Raw genomic sequence first — 17,548 nt, forward strand, 5'->3', positions numbered from 1 at the left:
GGATGCCTGATTAATGCTGCAATTCATTTAGTATAATGAGTTAAGAGTATTAATCATATTTTTCAGTGAAGCTACATGAATCAATTTTAAAATAAGAAAAATGGTTGTATAGAAATCCCTTACTTTTATACTTATTTAATGACTTGTGGATGTACTTGCATTTACTTTTTCAATTTTTCTATTGCACAACTTTATTTCAGTATACTGTAATATTTTATTCAGTGCTATTTGAATTGATAAAGTTGGGAAAAATTGCTTGTAAGTTGTCTTGCTTGCCATTAATTTGATCAGGATATATATAGTTATATATATATTTTAGATAAATGAAACTTTTTGATGAAAAAAGAGAAAGGGTGAGAAAATGCAAAATTAATGAGTTGATGGAGTTTGAAGATGAAATATTTTGCGCTGATCATTCATTCCTTAATTCTTTTGTTAGAATGGCCTAAAAAACACTGAATAAACAAGTCTGTAGCTTGTAAGGACCCAATTCCCTCATAAGCAAATCTTTAAGACAGTAAAACAATTTTTTGCTGGCACTCGAGTCACTCAGTTGACTGATTGCTATGAAATGAAACGAAGTGAAGATAACGAACAGAGATTAAATTCACAAAGAATACAAAAAATACAATCCTGTGAACAGAGAACAAACAGAGACTGACATTCTAGAGGTGGAATCAGGTGCCTGAAAGGAGTAAAGCTTCCCCTGTCGACCGGTCACACTCGCTGTGAGCATTATGTATTGATCAGGTAGACAACAGATTGTATAGTCAAAATGGGTATAAAACAAAGGCCTAACAATTGGTATGAAACAAGTCAGCCAAAATACAATAAGTTGATTTGCTAATGAGATCATTATAGCAACCATTGAATTTATAAAATGCAATGTACTGACTTTAAATGAGGTTGAAATCCATGCAACTTCAACTTAATTGTGAGCAGCATGTCTCAGTTTAAAAATTGATCTTACTTGTACTCGCAGGATGATCTTGGGTACCATGAAAACTGGAAGACATAAATACCATAAAAGAATGGATGATAGTGGAATATTTCAAAAAAAAAATAAGAAAAGTTGATAAACATCTTGTTTTTAGCTCACCTGAGCTAAAGGCTCCAGTGAGTTTTTCAGATCACCCATTGTCCATCCTTCTGTCTGTCCTTCTGTAAACTTTTCACATTTACAACATCTTCTTAGGCTACTGGGCCAATTATGACCAAATTTGATACAATGCATATTTGGCTAAAGTGGAGTTTGAATTATTAATATGGAGGGCCAGGTCCCCTTCCAAGGGGAGATAATCAAGAAAAGACAAATATAGGATGGGGTCATTAAAAAATCTTCTTGAGAACCATCTGGCCAGAAAAGCTGAAACTTATATGGAAGTATCCTGGGGTAGTGTACATTCTAAATGTTTCAAATCATGACCCCCTGGGGTAAGGTGGGGCCACAATAGGAATTCAAGTTTTACGTACATTGAAATATTTAGGAAAAACCTTTTCAAGAACCACCGGGCCAGGAAAGCTGAAACTTGTGTGGAAGCATCCTAGGGTAGTGTAAATTCTAAATTGTTCAAATCATGACCCCAGGGGAAGGACAAGGCCAAAATAGGGAATCGTGCAAGTTTTATATTGAAATATATAGGAAAAACCTTCAAAAATCTTCTTCTCAAGAACCACTTGGGCATGAAAAGCTGAAACTTATATTTATGCATCCTTGGGTAGTGTAGATTATAAATTGTCCAAATCATGACCCCAGGGAAAGGGTGGGGGTCACAATAGGTATTACAAGGGGGTGAATCTGGTAAGGAACATCATATGGCTAAAGTTAGTCAGGTGAGTGATGTGGCCCATGGGCATCTTTTGACGAATAAATTCCGAATGAAACGGGCCGATGTATTGTTATGTTGTCAGGCGACGCGCAATGACCTAGGCCTAGAAGTTGTTTGGTCTTGAAAATTCGTCTCGCTCCAACATTTGAATATTAACAATGATGTTCAGCAGTCCTGTTCAGGAATTCTTTGTTCATAATGTAAGAGCAATGATACCTACTAAGAATAATCTAACTATTTTATGAATTCTTAATATATTTGAAGTCAGCAGTGATATCTCCTGTTTTACTCAAAGGTCAATGTCAAAATTTGAAAATATTTATATCCATGGAAAAGACTTAAGCTTGCCACACTGAATATACATGTATATTTGACGTATGGACAGCAAATTATTTCAAACAAGATGTGTTTGTGAAACACTATGCGCCCAGTGGCAACAAAGTTCGAAAGAAAAACTATTTTTAGCATATAGGTCACAGTCAACGTCACAAGGTCATTGACCTAGTGTCATTTGAAAAAAAACTCAATTAGTGGAGAATGCATACGAAATATGAAGTCTCTATCTCTCATGGTTCAAAAGTTACGGCGAAGGTTAAAGTTGACAACAGACAGACAGACAAACAGATAAACAGACAGGACAAAAAAAAATAGACGCCGATCTATCGATCTGGGCGCATAAAAATCTAGAAATTTTTGGCAAAATAGGGTCAAACTCCAATGTCAAGACTCAAGAGGTCAAATATTTGGTAACCAACGAAAGGCCTTGTCACATGAAATACACATATAAAATATGAAAGCCATGCCTCCAACCAATCAAATGTCAAAGCCAAGGTTAGAGTTTTTGCAGACGAACAAACAGACGGACGGAACAAGAAATTATACCCCCTGAATCTTCAATGACTGGGCCTAACACATTTAAAAGATGCACATGTTCCCCTGAAGTAAGTTAACCGTTTGCGACAATGTGCAGGTCCTGTATTTGTAGTGTTGATAATTTGGTACAGCACAGGAATACATGTACTGATTTTCTCTCCTACGTGGGCATCATTTGATTTCTTGTAAATATTTCATATTGATCACATAGTAGTTCTCATATGCAGTTCAATTCCATTGAAGAAAGAAATTAATGTCCTACATTTTACATGCTTGTAAGGCTCCTTACTTCAATTGTATTTTAAAAGAGCTGTATAATTAATCGCAGTGAAAGAGAACCGTTAAGGTAATGTTTAACAAAATATTCGAGAAGTGGTGAAAATCAGATATAGATTATTACTTTAAAACTAAACACATGCCGTGGCTTAAATTTCAGCTCGATATTTTACAAACAGAGTTTATTCCAAAATTAAACATATCGCAGAGTCTGAAACATCTGTTTCATATTTGGATATTTTACTACGAAACATATGAAGATAACGAACAGTACTAGTATTCAAGAGCAAAAGTCCATAAAACAATACAAAACAGGAGCAGAGCAAACACGGATCTCCAAAACATCAGAGGTGGGATCAGGTGCCATGAAGGAGTTCAAACATCCCCTGCCGACCGGTCACACCCGCCGTGTGCTCCTTGTTATGATCGGGAAATAACCAGGGATGTCAACGAATAGTCGACTATTCGACTGTCAGTCGAAAGGACCGACTATCGAATAATGCGACCGACTATCGACTAAATAAAATACGATAAAAAAAGGAGCGATAACTCTTGATTACAAATTTATGAAAAAGTTATAATCTGATAATTGTCAATAACAATTGCTTTTCTGATAAATTATGAATCACTATGCTGGGTTTTGTTTCTAAAATTATAATGAAAACACAGTTAATTAGACATTAAATTCCATGTATCCATAGTATTGTTATTTTAGTAATGTTCAAAGGTTCACGTACGGTAGCCAAGACACATTTTGATAATTTGATAATTATTTTTATAAAAACACGCATACTTTGTAGTGTTGTAAGCTAGGGCATTTAACCGTTTTAAAGTTAATACGGTAATCGGTATTAACAATGTCACACGGGCCCCTGACGTGTAGATGCTGTGTTTATCATATTTTATTTAAATGAGTTTTAAAAAATACTTGCTGGTAGTTTTTGATGCATAATAAACCTAAATAAATATAATTTCAATTAAACATAATAGCTAAAAATCAAGTGCTTGTGAATATAGATCTGTCAAAAGCATACGTAATGCATACACCAAAGAAGGATAACTCTTGCATAGTCTATGCAAACGAAAGTAAAACGGAAATCAAGTTTTTATTACGAAAAAAATGTTCCGAATAGTCGACTATCGTTCGAATAATGCAATCGAATGTTCGACTAAGGAAAATAAATATTTTGACATCCCTAGAAATAACAGAAAAATCCGTCGTCAATTCATTGTATAAATAAGGGACTATCAATTAGTTTGAAAAACGTCAGTCAGCATTTGACTCAATGAGAAATTATATTTGCTGACAAGGTCATTGTATCGACCATAGAAATTACGAAATGATGACTTTAAATAAGATTGCTGATGTTCTTGTTTTATCAACTTGTTTGTCAATAATTTGCTTCGTTTTAGAAATAGTTCATATGTAGAACATGCTCTTGCGTATTGAGTCAACTGTAAAAAGGGTCAGCAAAGCGCAGTAGTTTTTTCAAGGGTCGCGGAATAGGAAGTCGATACCTAAACCGTGGGTTCGAATTCCACAAGTGGACAATGAGACCGGTCTTTCGTGCTGACACGAAAAAAATAAATCATCATTACACAAGAGTCGTAAGTGCCGAGTACAGATCGAAAGTTAAAGTGGCATCCTATTAAAAATTCTCGAAGGGTCATTAGAAATACTATAGTAAACAAATAAAAAAACTTGAATAACACGTTAATGGTAACCTTTCAACAATTTTTTTTAGGATGAAGGTGCTGAATTCAACCTCCCCTTTTTAAACTTCCCTTATTTATTGAACAATATACCCATATCACCAGCATATGGAGTTTGTCTCCTATTTGATTCAATATGCAAAATCTTGCTTTACGTACAGTTTCTAAAACTATGCAAGCTTATGACTAACAAGTTGATGAAACAAGGATACCAACTGTCTCCTTTTCGTCAACATTTAACTATATGGTCGATAAGTAAACAATCAAAATCGTTTTGCCATTACTTCTGAATTAACACACTGAATTAATGTTTACGGATTTTTCCGTTTGCCGATCATGACAAGGAGCACACGGCGGTGGGATTGGTAGATAGGAGATGCTTACACATAAGTGGCACCTGATTCCACCTCTGCTGTTTTTGAAATCTGTGTTTGCTTTGCTCTCATTTGCTGTTGTTTCAAAGTACAGGTCGAAATTTTCGTGTTACTATTGAACATGCTTACTGTTCGTGTATCTCCAAATCTTTAAGATTATTCACAAAACTGATGCCGTTTCTTAATGATTTCTCCTCTGAGGTTCACATTCAGAAAAGTAGGATTCAGTGTATTAATGGGGATTGTCTACCGGAATATTTTTGTTGCTGGGTAAATAGATTTCAAACGGTAATTTATCGAAGATAACTGCTGTTTTATGTTTTAGGGGTAAAACTATAAGAATGAATTGAATTTTGATTTTGGTCGTGTTACAACCAATTAATCGCCTTGAATGTCGCCCATTACATTTGGTTGACAAGATTTAGACTTTTTCCTAATGATGGGGTACTTCCAACTACAGCTCAGGAAATAAAGAATACGAGAAACACACGAAGGGGTTTAATAGATACAATAAATATGGAATAAAACCGGAAGATCATTGACTTCGAAACTTCGGTCAAAGCCAAATAATGCTAAGATGCTAAAGAATATTCCTATAAAACCGAGGTCTCCATTCCGAGAAGCAATTTCACACCCGGAGTTACAGCGGGACACGATATCAATATTTGTAGGCACAAAGAAGGCCCGACAAGGAGTTTTATACACTTCAACACCTAATTACGCCTGCACTCACTGGTTTCAAACCGTTTTAAATGCATCATAATCATCGGCGCTGGAGCAAAAATCCATCACTGTGTTTACTTTGTAATGTCCAAAAATGTCAAAATTCTTTCTCGCTGTCCTCACATGAACTTGATAAGCAATTTTTTTCAGCATTTGACATGGAAAATATCACCTCTACTGGCGTCTACGAAAATATAACTGAACCCGAGGTATCGTCTGCAAAAAGTTCTCCATTCCATCCTGCCCGGAGTGGTTACGATTTACCTGTGTACGGTCTTGAGAATGGACAGTTTTACTCCATACACATTCCTGCAATCACTTGTATTGTCCTTAGCTTTATTTCTGCTGTAGCCATCATAATTGCATCCTTTAGACTACAGAACATCAAGACATTTTTCTCGTGGACAAAGAGTGAACGGTTTGTTGTCTATTTGGCACTGTGTGATGGACTTTTCAATATTGCGCATAGTTTGGACCATACTCACATTGTTCTGACCAGAAACCACGTGTACCCCAAGGAACTGTGCGAGTTTTACGGCTTTATGTTGGCCGAGTTCATCACTGCTCAAAATCTTATGGTGAACGTTGTTGCGCTGAACGTTTTCATTTTGATATATTTCACGAAAGACTTGAATTTTGGCGTCTATGATTGGCGTCTTCTTCTGTACACCTTTGGCCTTCCATGCGTCGGAGGAACTTTGGCTGCTTACTTCGATATGCTTGGACCTAATGGTACTTTGTAAGTTAACGTGACATATAAATGTACAGATCTGTATTTTATGGTTTATGTTCTTTGATTTTTTTTTCATTTAATTAAGGTATTCAATGCCTTTTCTTTGCTATACTAGTAGTCTTCCCGGCGTTTTGACGATTTTTTATTTGCATAATAAATAAAAGAGAATATGTTCAATAGAGAAATCTGTTACATTAGTCTGAAAAGGGGTCCGGAGAGCCACTGGAATGTCGCAAGGAAGTTCTGACGCGTAGTCGATATCATAAATGAGAAGCGCTTTATTCCAATGACTTGGATTATTTCATTCATACTAAATATCAATGGCCAACACTTTTTTGAAAATATTGTTTCTATAATCGATCGATTTTTTAATCTGATTTATATAACAATCAATGAAGATTTGCAGAAACATAGACAGTCAGACAATCGCAAAAAATTGCTCATTTCAAGATTTAGCAAAATTAAATAATCAAAAAAGCCAAAGTATTGTTTGCTCTGCTCCTATTTTGTATTGTTTTATGGACTTTTTTGCTTGGATGCTATTGGTTATCTCCAAATGTTTCGTTACCAGGAAAATTTAATAAAAGATTATTTATATAATAATTAAGTTCCGGATAATAGAATAATACTGTATTTTTTGTTTAGCTGCTATTTTGACGGGGTTAAGGGAGAAGTTGCCAACCTGTTCTTCACCACTGTACCACTTTTAACCGTCCTTCTCATGAATATCATTGTCTACGGCCTGACATGGAAGCGGATAAGAAGCGAGTCTAAGCGTCTCCAGCACACCCTGGGTCAGGAAGCCGCCACCATCCGGGCTTCTCTCCAGGCGGCGAAGACCATGTCGCTATTTGTCACGGCCTTCTTCGCCCAGTGGTGGGCCATGGCGCTGTACGGAATCTGGCAAATGCTGGCCCCTGTTCCCCAGACTCTGTTTCAGTTCGTGACGACGTTTTCTAACATTGGCGGTATCCTTAACGGTATCGTCTATATCCTCATCAGACGACGGAGAGCCAAGGCCAAGTCCAAGAGAGCAGCGAATGTGGACAAGAAATTTCAGAATATCAATTCTGTCAGCGATAAAGTTGAAAATTCAAGTGTTTGAATCTGCGTTTGCGTGATGTTTGGGTCAATTTAGGAATGTTAATATTAATTTGACTGAAAAATCAATATAGAATTCACGTACTACTGATTAAACACTTGTCGACACGAGGTTGAAGGATTTTGCTAATCTAAATCAAACAAAATTTTGATAATTGAAGCACTTAAAACGTTTTAAAAAGATATAAGACTAAAATAAACCCTTGATATTTGAATATTGTAGTACATATATATGTATTTGTTGTATTTGTTCCTTATGCAGCTGCTTAAACAAAATAAATTGTAATATTTGGTTTCTTGCGATGAAAATCTCAGTCGCTAAAAATTATAATACATGCCTCTACAGCTGTTTCATTTTTATATACTATGATTTTCTTCTACATCATGTATTTTGAATAATTCTCGAGGTAACTTCGACTTATTTTTCTAACAACCATAACACTCATCTAAAACATACTTCTATTGTGAAACAAACATAAAAGTCATGAATAAAAGTTTTAAAAATTCGCTTTATAGTTTGTCTTAATGGTTGTTATTAAGTTTTAATTTGTGTTTCTCATCAGATATTCATTAATTTGTGATTTTTTTTTAAAGAATAAAAGGTGTTGAAGAAATTGGTCCCCATGGCAGACGAGCATGATATAGAAGCAAAAAGTATAGAGTTTAAGGATAAAAATTACAGTGTTTAAAGTAACTTATTAATTTAAGAGTAAATAAGTTAATTCTTTTTAAAATACATTAAAAATCAAATATGCGAATGACACAACGATTTTTTCTCTCGTCGTTATCCATGCATTAGTTTTATTAGCTGCAGATCTGTAGCGTTATGGTTTTATTTATTTGTCTTCAACCACAACGCTACAGATCTCGTTATGCAAAAAAGGTGCAAATTACGGCGCAATATTTTTGCGCTTTTTGGGGGGAAATTTCTCCACTTTCTAGCATTGGTTAATCAACTACCTTTCATTCCCTAATTCTAGACACATTCTGTAGCCAATATGTATATTTTATCCACCTCCCAACCATTTATAGTTGTCTCTACAGGCAATAAACATAGGCGCTTTGTTTCAGGATGGTGTATTTTGTGTATTATGTGAGATCTAGCTTCAAAAATGATTGAATAACGCCTTTCAAGCGTCTGCCGATTTGAACTTGCCGTATAAAACAAGCAGTAAACCCCAAAACGTCCTCGATACCTAGTACAGAAATCGAAAGCAACAGAAGTGCCAATTTTTACGATGAAAAAAGTAGAGGTGTTCCGGAATTACATGGAAAATCTAGAGAGGTCAGAAACCGCGCCAAACTTGTTCTCTCTAGATTTTCCGTGTAATTCCGGGACGCCTCTAGATTTTTCATCGTTAAAAGTCGGCACTTCCGTTGCTTTCGATAAATAGGTGCAAGAATCGAGGACGTTTCGGTTCACTGCATGTTTAAAACTACATCTGTAGGTCAACAGATGATAGGAAGTAGTCATTCAATCATTTTCGAAGCTAGATCTCGCCCGACACTGGTAGGAAAAATGTAGATATAGATGAAAATTAAGTGTGAACCGAGGTACCCCCGATTTTCAAGATGTAGAGTGACGCTCCTTTACTTTTTTTATATACAGTAAATATGACATTTTTAAAACGTGCTAATTTCAGCAAATTTTTATTTTTATTTTAATGAGGGTATTCAGACAAACCTAGAAAAACACATAATACAAAAAATACACCATCCTGAAACCAAGCGCCTATGGCAATAAACTCGCTTGAAGTGAATTTCAGCAAACTAACAAATAATTTTAATCAAGCGAGTTTATCACTTGTAGAGACAACTATAAAGGGCTGGGAGACGGATAAAATATACAGATTAGTTAAATAATGTGTCTAGAATTAGGGAGTGAAAGGTAGTTAATTGACCGATGATGGAAAGTGGAGAAATTCTCCCCAAAAGTGCGCAAAAAATATTGCGCCGTAAATTGCACCTTTTTTGCATTACGGGATCTGTAGCGTTATGGTCAAAGACTAATATATAAAATCATAACGCTACAGATCTGCAGCTGTAGTTTTGTTTGTTCGCATTGGAAATTAAAGTCTAAAAAATTAAGTTTTAATTGACCCTTTTCATATGACATATTTGGCCTAGGAGTTATTCCCCTTAGCCGCCATCTTGTAGGGCAAAGTAGTGATATTACCTCTTTGAGCAACCAAGAAATATATGGGGGAAATATTTACAATTTTATAATCATGAAACTTTAGTATACAGTGGGATATGTCATTTTTAAAATTATCAGAGGCTTACAAACGGATATTACACTAGTGTATATGAACAGAAAGGGATGAAAAAAAAAAAGAAAAATAGTGTTGTCTTTACCTCAGTAACCAGTATAACACATTGAACTTGGTTGAATGAAGAATGGTGCCCTACAATGTGGCGGCTAAGGGGAATAACTCCTAGGCAAAATATGTCATAAGAAAAGGGTCTAAGCAGTTGTTTATGATCTCAAAATATTTGATATAATATCTGTAGAGTGACTATATTTAGTGTAGAACAGTAATAAATTTTGATGCTGGTTTGTCAAAAATAACCTTCAATAAGTTCCTATGAGTGCTCGAGGATTATAAACTTATATTATCATTATATTACTTACCCGTACATCATAAAGATGGATCATCAAGGTCACTAAGTCAAATATGAAGTCTCTATCTCCTATGGTTCAAAAGTTATGGCGAAAGTTCGAAAAAGCCCTTTTTAGTGTATAGGTCACAGTCAAGGTTACAAGATCAAACATGAAATCTCTATCTCCTATGGTTCAAAATTAATGGCAAACGTTCGAAAAATTTATTTTTAGCATATACATGTAGGTCACAGTCAAGGTCACAAAGTCAAATATGAAGTCCCTATCTCCCATGGTTCAAAAGCGAAAATTCGAAAAAGCTATTTTTAGCGTATAGGTCACAGTTAAGGTTACAAGGTCATTGATCTTGGTATCATTTGAAAGAGCTTAATTATTGGTGCATGCATACCAAACATCAAGTCTTTATCTCTCACGGTTCAAAAGTTATGTCGAAGGCTAAAGTTGACAACAGACAGACAAACAGATAAACAGACAGACAGGACAAAAAAAATATACGCCCCGGATCTATAAATTCTGGCGCATGAAAAGATTTCTGCTTTTGTTTAGGACCATTGTAAAATCAGCAATACTACCTTTCTTCTCTAGATAGTGGACGGCTATAGTGGTAGTATAAAAAAAAAAATAAAATGCGGAAAAAGGGATACTAATTTTTGGATTTAAAAATTTAAGATAAAAAAATGTGAGACATTGGCATCAATATTGAAAAGAAATTATTTCAATTTTCCGATAGAGAATTCCTTTGCATTGAAAATAGGATTTCAGACATTGGTTTTAATAAAAGGCTTAAAACATGTTTAATCGATTGAAAAAAAAAAAAAAGAAATTATGTATTATCGATCTCAATCAAGCTTCTATAAGTTGAAGGCATACCCCTTCGAATGTAAATGATCAAATTCAAAAACAAAAAAAAAGGGGGCGAGCTTTTAAATTACTGAATATCTATCAAACAGTTTTTTATTAGAAGGATTTTCCTTTGTATTATGAACTTTCCACAATTTGATATCAATTTTTTACGAATCGAATATCAAAGGGAACTGAAATCTATAAAAACGCAGGTTCATTAACTTACGTTTTAATGCTCTGTGCGAGGGGATGCTCCGCTTTGTGGTGCCCTTGTTGTTGATTTTTTCTATGCCCCCGGATTGAAAGATCCCGGGAGGTTTATTGTTTTTGTCCTCTCTGTTTGTCTCTCTGTCTGTTGTCAACTTTAACCTAAACCATATCTATAGAGTGGGTGGGGCTATGGGTTTCATATTTCACAGATGTATTCCTTGTGACAAGACGTTTCCATGGGTACCATCAAATTTGACCTCTTGACCTTGGAGTTTGACCTACTTTTACAAAAGAAATACCACACTTTAACCTTGGTCATAACTTTTGAAAGTTGGAGATAGAGCTTTCATCCTTCGTATGTGTATAAATTCATTGTGACAAGGCCTTTCAGCTGGTATAATTATTTTTGACCTTGACCTAAGAGTTTGACCCACTTCTTAAAAACTTTAACTTTGGTCATAACTTTTGAACAGTCAGAAATAGGGCTTTCATATTTCACAGGTGTATTCCATGTAACAAGAGGTACCAACGCTTTTGACCTTTTGACCATGACCTATGGAGTTTGACAAGCATCTGAGAGAATTCAACCCTCACAATAAGCTGCCATACGAGGGCATCAATGTTTCACAAACATATCTTGGTTACTTTAAAAACACTTACTGTGGAATAATTTATAAATATTTTTCATCCCATTTACAGTGCCCAAAAATGATTCTAATAAAAAACAGCAAGATAGTTGGACACACAGTACACACATATATTTTTGTTTAATTAACATAATTCTTGTTAAGACGGTTAAATTCTAATGTTGCTGCATTATATTCTTGTGTCTTCAGTTGTAAAGTTAGGATTGATAGTTCCCACTCCCGAGTCCTTAGATTTCTGATCAGGACCATTAGGCGTTTTAGGGGTCTTATTCCGCTTTCTTCTTCTTCGGATGATGATATACACAGCTCCGTTATAAACACCGCCAAGGTTAGTAAATATGACAATCACAGTAAAAAATTCTTGTGGCACCTTTGAAAAATTTTGCCACACACTAACTATACCGAGGGCCCACCACTGGATAAAAAAGACGGTTACAAAGAGGCTCATCAGTTTGGCTGCATTGTAAGACGCCCGTACAGTTTGGGCCTCTGTTCCAAGCATGGCTTTGATCCGCTTGGATTCCACGTGGATTTTCCACCATGTGAGGGTATAGAGCACCACGTTTATAACCAATACAGTAGTTATCGGAACAGTTACAAAAAATATGCTGGCAAGTGTCCCCTTTACGGCATCAAATGCACAACTGAAAAAAATAACATAAATTAGCTGAAACTGACGCAGAAACTTTATAATGTAAAAACAATCACACGTTACCAAATAGGAACAAAATAGGAATACGTATTTGAAGTGCTAAATAAAATATATACTAAGATCCCGAAGGTCCATAGTATCCTAAACTGACTGCACACAGTGACATCACAAAAGGTACTCCGAATGTGTAAAGAAGAAGCTTCCAATCATATTTGCCAAGTTTGAACTGCTTCTGAAGATAAATGAGTCCAAAAGCGTTAATTGCTGCCACGTTGGTCATAAGAAGCTGCACAGCTATAATTCCGCATAGGAAGAAGGCATAAAACTCGCACAGCTCTCTGGGATACACATGTCCTTTTGTGATGACCATTTGAAGATGGTCCATGCTGTGTGTCAGATTGAAAAATGCGTCACACAAAGAAAAGTACACTACAAAACGCTCACTTCGCGTCCAGGAAAAGAACGACCGCGTCTGACTCCGGAATGACGCAATGATGACGGCAGATGCAGTAAAAAGACTGAGAAAGATACAACACAAGGCAGGAATGTGGATAAAGAGGAACCATTGTGTGTCTAGTCCATAAACATCTAAATCATATCCATCCTTTACAATTGTCTTCGGTCTATATGTGTTGTTTTCCATTTAATTGTTTTTGGTTGAATTCAAAGCAAAAGCATTATCCATCAAAGTAATGTTGGTGTAGTCCAGGAGTTGAAAAAAGTATCTCTATTTGCTATTTTGAAAGCATCGTAAATCCATCAAGCCAAAGTTTCGGATACCTTGTAATAAAAATAAAATTAGGCCTTTCGTAGATACGGAATATAGTCGTAATGAAAGATAACTTTAGAAAAAATAAAAAAATTCTCAGATATCTTCGAAATGAAATGAAAATTCTTTTTCCAGACATTCTGATCTTATGGAACATTCATTCAGGATGACTGCAATTATAGATTTCAGCGGCTTCATGGGATAAACTAATTTTACTTATTTTAAGTCCTAATAATTCGATTGCTAAATTAATCATCACATTTGAAACTCAACGCTTCACGTGGTACTTTTACGTTGCCTAATCAAAATGACTTTTAAAATCCAATATCCCATCTCCCGAATGCATTCGAACTTACCGATGTCGTGATATTAACGCAAAACTCTCGAATGACCTTCCAAGTAAGTTCTTAATTTGCTAATGCCGACTGTGCACTGTTTTTGCACGGATGTGACTTTGTTAATTCCCAGTGATGGTAACTGAAGTTGTCACATCAGTGTCTTCCCTGTGTCCGTTAAATGATATAGCATATCACCTAAAAGTTACCGAGTGTTTTTTTTTTTGTGGCGGTTTTGCAATTTTGTCTGGTGTAATAATTTAATTCTGATTGTAACGCTGTATTTGATTGGATAAAAAATTTACTTCATATTGTATAAAATGGGTTGCCTACGTCACAATGACTTACGTCAAAAACGTATCAATCCGCTTGACGTTACATTCAAATTTTGTACAAATTGAAGTCATTTTATTAGAACAATCACCTTTTTTTCTTGCATCAAATGAATGAAAATTAAATTATAAGCAATGAATTTAATAGCTACCCATTTTATACGGTATAAACTGGGTTGGAACAGTTTACGCTTTTTTATAAACCGCTTCGCGGTTTATAAAGCGTAAACTGCCCCAACCCAGTTTATACCGTATAAAATGGGTAGCTATTAAATTCATTCCTTAACTAATAAAATTAATCAGATACTATAGTACCAAAAACAAATTTAAACTTTAAATGGCTTTTTCAAATGTTGTAGGAGGTTTTCTTTTTCTTTAATGAGATCTTGTCGCATGGAGAATAAAGGAAAGCCATCTGCTTTAAATTTGATTAATATTTGATTTATTTAAGGTTATTCTTAAATATAGATGTTGAATTTTAAGAGTATCAAAATTAATTTTATTGATATGTGGTGTCGGTCAGCTCTACCTTTGATCGATATATTGCGTTGGACGGAAAACAATTAAAGATTGTCATTCTTGGATTATCTTTGAATATTGATATTAACAGGATGCCTGAATTCTTCTTCACTGGCCCCAGTACTGAGTATATGAATTTATGAAATACATCAATTGTATTCAATCTAGTGAACAAAATAAGCAACTTCTATCAAAGAAACTTATGAGTAAACTGTAATTTTTTGCCAATAAATAAATTAAAAGATATTACGCTGGATTTGCCAAACTGTTTTTTTTTTTTTTTTAGATTTAGAAATAATTTGCTACATACGTTTATATTTACATTCAGTGTAATTTTCTTTATGAAATCCATTAGAAATCCATGACTTTCAAATCTCTATAACACACGCGAATCCTTGTCACCGCACGTTAGAATACACAGTAGGAACTATATGCATTTACAATACTTTATGAACACCAAAATGTATATTGTTTGACACAATTTAATAAAAAAAAAAAATAACCCTGTTGAATTAACGTAAAAATACAACAAATGTGCATTCAAAATTAATTTGTCACTTTTTTTCCTCGCAATGTTCGTTTGCGTTATTTAATTTTACGACGTCACAAACGTCACAAACGGCTCTTACGTCTATAAAGCACACCAGTTTTGAAGGGCATTAAATTCACATCAAAGATTACCTAAATAAACAATTATGAAGACGAATAAATTAAAAAAAATGTAAATATAAGTATTGAATTCATATTTTGGGATGTCTTCGGTCCTATAACACACCTGGCCGTGCCCACAAATTATCATACCGCGCGACCGAAGAGATCCCAAAATATGAATTCAATGCTTAAATTGCGTTTTGGGGTTTCATATTTAAATACAACTCTAAATTCATTTAGTCCTATTGTAATACATATATAGTCATATAGTCAACACCACAATTAAGTTTATCTTAATAGAATCACGACGATTCTCACGACATTAATCTTTTCTTTGAGATGCATCTATTGCTTCTCTTTCACAAGCAGATCCTTAAGAGTTCAGATTCTCTGTTGATTTTCTATCATTACAACGTTTAATACGTGGGTCATCTGAAAAGTGATTTTCTTTTTTTTAAGTCGTCTTTTCATGGCACGGAGGTTATAACTTAGTTACTTGTTACACAGTCTAATTCAAACAGAAAGCCCCCCCCCTTACCTCCAGTAAAATTGTGAAACCAGACTGCGGCTCCTCTTCTTCTGTACCAGCCAAGGCAACAGGGGACTATCTTCTACAACGCATTGTACAATAGTGTAACACAATAGCAGGTACCATACAGCGACCAATAGATCTTATATACGGAACCTCCGGGTATGGAAACACGCGGTATAGATATACAAATTTGCAATGCATATAGTCTCAATTTTACAGTTCTTTCATCACCAACAATTATAATGGTTTAACAGGGCTTACTAGATTTCCATCAATGATTTCTCTCTCTATACTTATGTTAATGGAGATGTGAACCGATCGGCCAAAATAGAACCGTTTAATCTACTTAAAGGACGTAATTTGCAATATTAAATGCATCCACTAAACCTTCATTTGATTTTCCGAATTGTCTCATTAGGATTACTTGCTGTATTATTTGCATTTCAACGAAGAAGACAATAGTTGTGTCTTTTCATTAAAACTTCATTACCAAGGGGCCAATAGGAATGCATTTACCTGTATCTCTACAAATAAAAGCAATAATATTCCTTTTCGTCAATACACCCTACTTTATTAAGACGCAATCATTTTTTATTTGTCTTGTAGCTACATTTGCATATCAACATTCACTCCATTTGTTGCTTGAATTCTGATTATACAGTATTTAGCAAAATATTTGATTATTGGTCCAGAAAATAGTCCCTTCCGAGTTTGTACTACCCGAGTGAGTATTAACTGTCGTATGGCTTCTTATGGAGGCAAAATTGTCAAAATGTGATAAGAAACAATTCAAGAGAGGTTTATTACATATAACACATCAACGTAACGAGAAAAATAAAAAAAAAAGTGCAAAAGCCTCATTGCTTTAAGCATTTCAGGAAAGCAATTCTACACGTATTTGATCTTACTTTAGAACTTCTGTGTTATCATAATGTGTACTTTGCTATGATTAAAAAGAAATAAAGATTGCCAATCTACCATTTAGTGTCTGTCACCGAATTGAACTATCAAAGGCTCCATCCAAAGGAATTCACTGGAGATATGACGTATACATGTAATACCGCTGTCAAATGAGGCTGGTATCCAGAACTAGAGCTCTAATATTTAAATGATTTGATATAAGGAGCAGAGTGGTCTAGTTAGTGATTTGCATATGGTAAAATAATTCCATTTGTAAAATTGATATAATATTCCCTTTTGTTTATTTCCTTCCTTATTATTACGTTACCATAATCGAAGAATCAAGTGCGAATAGTTTCTGATCTGTTATTCCGTTTGTCTGTCTGCAAAAAATTGAATTTTGATTGATTTGAACTAAGGTTATCTTTCTTTTAATTGTGATATTGAACATACTAGTATCTTGAACTTGACAGTGGAAATCTTAATTACTGCCACGAGCTTTTGATATAACAGCTTCCCTATTTACTTTCAAATTACCGAAGCAGTGAAATGAAAACGTGAAATTGCACAAACTACAGCATGTAGTTCTTATAAATACATGTACTCTTATCTTTAGTAATGCAAACAAGAGTCATTAAAAGATAATGGCAACAAATAAATACATCATGCCTTTGATAAGTAGAAATATATGGAGAAAATATGTATTCCAGCTCAAAGGTCAATTCAAACAATACAAATCAGGAAAAGAGCAAACATGGGCCTGTACAACATCTGAGGTAGGATCAGGTGCCATGGAATAGTGAGCATCCTTTGCCGATCGGTCACATCAGCCGTGTGCTCCTTGTCATGATCAGAAAATAACAGGAAAACCTGTTCAGTGTGAAAAATATTGACCTATCAATAATTTTAAGTGTGT

At 34.8% G+C, this 17,548-nt stretch overlaps 2 protein-coding genes across 2 annotated transcripts; one reads left to right on the plus strand and one right to left on the minus strand.

Annotated features, from left to right (window-relative positions):
• The first annotated feature begins 5,885 nt into the window (after window positions 1-5,885).
• Window positions 5,886-8,069, plus strand: LOC134254648 (uncharacterized). The gene is made up of 2 exons (XM_062737185.1): window positions 5,886-6,527; window positions 7,167-8,069. The coding sequence occupies exons 1-2, from the start codon at window positions 5,947-5,949 to the stop codon at window positions 7,624-7,626; spliced, it is 1,041 nt and encodes a 346-aa protein (XP_062593169.1). The 5' UTR covers window positions 5,886-5,946; the 3' UTR covers window positions 7,627-8,069.
• A 4,039-nt stretch (window positions 8,070-12,108) lies between these two features.
• LOC134254654 (uncharacterized) lies at window positions 12,109-13,354 on the minus strand. Its single transcript, XM_062737191.1, has 2 exons — window positions 12,711-13,354; window positions 12,109-12,586 (listed from the first exon to the last, which is right to left on the minus strand). Exons 1-2 carry the CDS (start codon window positions 13,235-13,237, stop codon window positions 12,112-12,114), a joined length of 1,002 nt encoding a protein of 333 aa, XP_062593175.1. The 5' UTR covers window positions 13,238-13,354; the 3' UTR covers window positions 12,109-12,111.
• Window positions 13,355-17,548: the final 4,194 nt, after the last annotated feature.

This window comes from Saccostrea cucullata, unplaced genomic scaffold (assembly GCF_032062105.1).
Source record: "Saccostrea cucullata isolate Sc308-1 unplaced genomic scaffold, CSIRO_AGI_Scuc_v1 ctg1236, whole genome shotgun sequence".
In the NCBI taxonomy this organism is placed as follows: domain Eukaryota; kingdom Metazoa; phylum Mollusca; class Bivalvia; order Ostreida; family Ostreidae; genus Saccostrea; species Saccostrea cuccullata.